Source organism: Myotis davidii, unplaced genomic scaffold (genome assembly GCF_000327345.1).
Source record: "Myotis davidii unplaced genomic scaffold, ASM32734v1 scaffold392, whole genome shotgun sequence".
Classification (NCBI taxonomy): Eukaryota; Metazoa; Chordata; class Mammalia; order Chiroptera; family Vespertilionidae; genus Myotis; species Myotis davidii.
This window is the reverse complement of record NW_006284244.1, coordinates 110,687-114,866: the sequence shown is the minus strand read 5'-3', so window position 1 is coordinate 114,866 and position 4,180 is coordinate 110,687. Positions and strand designations below refer to the sequence as shown.

The window sequence follows — 4,180 nt, the reverse complement described above, 5'->3', positions numbered from 1 at the left end:
ACGGCCAGCCGGTATGGAGAGGAGGCCGGGGCCTGGGCTTGGAACACGTGCTCCCCACATCGGAGAGCTCTTCCCCGGCTTCACTGAGACTTAGGTTCTTAAGATTTGTCCACAAACCGGATTTTATTGCCTTTGGGTCTCTACATTCCTCTGAGTATAATGACTTGAATCCGGGGAAAAGAAGACAGTGGCTTCTTCCTGATATTCCATAAACTATTGTTGGAGTCAGGATCGCAAGTTGGAGATAAAGGAAGAAGGGCTGATTTTAAGGTCTGGGGTAGAATAAATGCAGAACTGTGATGTTAAAAGAAAAAATAACAAACCTCTGGGAGGGGCAGGCGTGGGGAGGGAGGGAGAAGGTGTGCTTTGGAGCAATCTGTCTACGCCAAAGCAGCAAATTAGAGTTCAAGTACCAAAAGGAGAATTGGGATTCTATGGCATGTACTGATGCTACACAAAAAAATACCTTTACTAAGGAAATCATTGCTGGCGTCCAGTTCTATTCCACTAGACGATCACTATTGACTCAATAATCTGAAAGAGTAAGGCTGTTTCAGTCTTGTTCTGGTTTGTCAGAGCAAGACAACTAGATAGACTCAAGAAAAAAAATAATTATGTTTGAAAGCTGCAGAATTGTAGAGTAGATAAAGATTTCTCCATTGGACTTAAATGTTTCCTCATCAGCTGTTTGTTTTTTATGTTTTTTACTGACCCCTTTTCTCATCACATCAGAATATTTTAAGGGGACTGGAAAAGCAAGTCTATCAGTAAGATTTCCCCAGTGAAGGAAAGGAGCCTTTGTGTGGCTTTATTATGGAATTAGCACCAGAAAATGTGCTTGGCTCTTAAGTACAAGAGAAAAAGGGCCTTTGTATAAAGTCTCCCTCTCAGACACCTTTTTCAGAATAGAAATCTCACGGTGCTAATTATGTTTTCTAGAAATTTTAATTATCAAGCATTGATAACTAAAAATGTGAGAACGGACCCTGTTCGAACAGGAAGGTGGGGAACAAAGGTGCTGATTTTAACTATTAGGGCATCCTGGTCCTGGTTCAGGAAGACTAAAATCTTCATGAGATCTTGTGTTATTCATCTCACTGAGAACAGACTTTTACAAAGGGAAATGCTTCTCCCTGAAATGACTGTGTGTGCAATGACTGTGACATACTCGGGACGTTTTCTCTGGCTCTGTCAATGGAAGCCTTTGAAAGGTTAAAGCAAGTGCTTATGGGAACTTTTTCAGGCCAGGTAAGGAATGGCATCTCTCCAGTTTGTTTCTTTTTCCTTTTTGGCTGTTTAAATATTCTTTATGGACTAAAATTCTCTTGGTTAAAGTAAGACTTCTGTAAGATATCATAGCATACTATATATATTATGTGTATATAGTATTTTTATTTGTCATATTTCACTGGGATATATATAGAATGACATCACAATAAGGGCCATAGATTTCCATACTGAAGAGTTTAAAAGGACAAGGAAAGTAAGGCTTCCACTTTTAGGAAACAGGACCCTCAAGCAACTTTTCCCTAATGTTACATATTATTGTTACTTCTTTTTGGCTTCCAAAGATAGGGCTTGTGTATCCACATGGCATAGTGCAGTGATGGCGAACCTATGTCAGCGGTGACACGCGAACTCATTTTTTGGGTTGGTTTTTCTTTGTTAAATGGCATTTAAATATATGAAATAAATATCAAAAATATAAGTCTTTGTTTTACTATGGTTGCAAAGATCAAAAAATTTCTATATGTGACACGGCACCAGAGTTAAGTTAGGGTTTTTCCAAATGCTGACACGCCGAGCTCAAAAGGTTCGCCATCACTGGCATAGTGCTTAGAAACAAAACTGTGAAGCAAATTTGGCTTCTAATGATGCATTCAGGTGAAGGACTATGTGTCAAATTGATGTCTCTGTTTATGAGGAACAGAGTGGGAAATTATTCCAGTCCTCTCTCTGCTGCTGATGCAGTTTTCCATGAAACTTAAAAGTCTTCCTCAAGGGAGCAGAATTCATTGATTTTTTACTTATTTATTTTTTTAGAATCATGAGAAAAATAGCCCTAGCAGTTTGTCTCAGTGAATAGAGCGTCGGCCTGGGGACTGAAGGGTCCCTGGTTTGATTCTGGTCAAGGGCACCTGCCTGGATTGCAGGCTCCATCCCAGTAGGGGGCATGCAAGAGGCAACCGATCAATGATTCTCATCATTGATGTTTCTATCTCTCTCTCCCTTTCCCTTCCTCTCTGAAATCAATAAAAAAAAATTTTTTTAAAAAGAAACATGAGAAAATTTATATAACAACATATTGGGCTGAGACACTCCGTGCACCAAACACCTACTTCTGCCTCTGCTTGTCCTCTGCCCTTCTTGGCTAAATGAAATAATTTGAACTTCAGGGCTGCTTGTCATTTGGCACTTGACTTGTTTCAATTCCCGGCTTCAGTTGGGCGTGGAACTAGTGATTACTGGAAATTATAAATTTACCCCACATATTTTCCTGATTAGAGAGAGTTTCCAATAGAATTTGCATCCATATTCAGAAGTTTAGAAGTTTATCTAAAATAATTTCTGTACTATATTTTAGATCCTGCCTTACTAATTCTTCTTTATTTTCAGTCAAATAGTTGCTTGTAAAATGCCCCAGATAGGGAAATGGTCTCTTAAATTTCATCCCAGACCTGTAATTCTAAGGCATTTTCAACCCACCACTCAAGAGCAGGAATCAGCCCAACAGACAGAATAAAAATGTTGGCATTTCTTTTGTCCTAGCAAAAATGGTTTTGGCCAAATCCAAAAGTGCTGGCTGCTAGTGCAAAAACATGACTACTTTCATTTCTTGATAGGCAAGCAGTTTTCCTCTGAGCAGAATCATGAATTGTCGCATTAGGAAGTATCTTTCATAGTCTGTCTGCTAACTCAGCCGTGTGCAGTCACTTTTTGTGGATTATTCTATTTGCCTCCATTCCCCCTATGTTACACAGCAACCTAGAAAAATGCTCTCAGAGGTGAGACGCCATCACTCTCTGCTAGCCTAAATGTTTATCGTTAAGAATAGGTTTGGGACACATATTTTCTGTGTGGTTTCTGCCTTGTTGCTTATTTCTCACCTTGAATTTGTGTTCAATAAGTTGGTGGCTTGAAAGGTTAGTTAGCCCATGTCCCAACACTGGATGAGGACCTTAGGAGCAGAAGGGAGGGGGGACTGTGAAAGTCAGGACAACTAAAGCCAGGGGAGGAAACAGATTCCTTTTGCACACAGGGATCTACAGGTGGAGATACAGTTACAGAAAACAGCAAAACTCGTTTGTGTGGGGGTTTTCATTCTTTTTCATGAGGTGGTATACAACTGTGATTTTCCTAATGTTGTATTTTTTATGATTTACTCTGTTTAGAAGTTAACGTATGAAGAAAGAATGGCCCGTCGATTACTAGGTGCTGACAGTGCGACTGTCTTTAACGTTCAGGAGCCAGAGGAGGAAACGGCTAATCAGGTACTGTGTTCCTCTGGGCTTCTTAGAAAACTGACAATTTCTGTGTCTCTTCTCCCCTAGTCTTTATGGACACTATTCTTGGTATTGACTCTGTGGAAAGTATAGGGCAGGTCAAAAAAAAGCATTTTATTTGTATTTACTGAGCACATACTATATGCCAGACATTGTGTTAATGATGCATAGAATTATTTCAGTCAGTGTCTGTTCTTTTTACCTTCTTGTTGATCAGTTTATTCTCCTTTCAAGTATCTCTCTGTTTTTCCTGACCTGTGCTTTCATGCAAAATAATTGTGTGTGGAGAGTAACTTATTTTCCTTGAAATTGTTTGAAATATCTAATGACTATTTCCAATCACATTTTTAATATTTAGTCAAAGTAAAATAGCTAAGTACAGAAAAACTGTATCTTTATTTCCCTTCATTTATCTACACTAATAAAAGAGAAAAATGGTAATTGGCTACCCTTTTCATTGGCTAATCAGGGCTATATGCAAATTAACTGCCAACTAAGATTGGCAGTTAACTGCCAACAAGATGGCGGTTAATTTGCATATGTAGGCACAATGCAGGAAGGCGAAAGGGAAAGCAGGAAGAAGCCCCCTGCCACTGACAGTGATTGGAAACCCAGGGGGGAGCTAAGAGCTGGGGGGCAGGGCATAGGTGGCCCCCTGGGGCCGCTTATGCCCTGCC

General features: G+C 39.8%; 1 protein-coding gene across 1 annotated transcript in view; it reads left to right on the top strand.

The window, feature by feature from the left end:
• Positions 1-4,180, top strand: part of PALLD (palladin, cytoskeletal associated protein) — a 389,700-nt gene that overhangs the window by 356,675 nt on the left and 28,845 nt on the right. The window contains exons 11-12 of the mRNA XM_015568474.1: positions 9-11; positions 3,393-3,491. Of these exons, the coding sequence (XP_015423960.1) occupies positions 9-11; positions 3,393-3,491 (102 nt within the window). The remainder of the gene's footprint in view (positions 1-8; positions 12-3,392; positions 3,492-4,180) is intronic.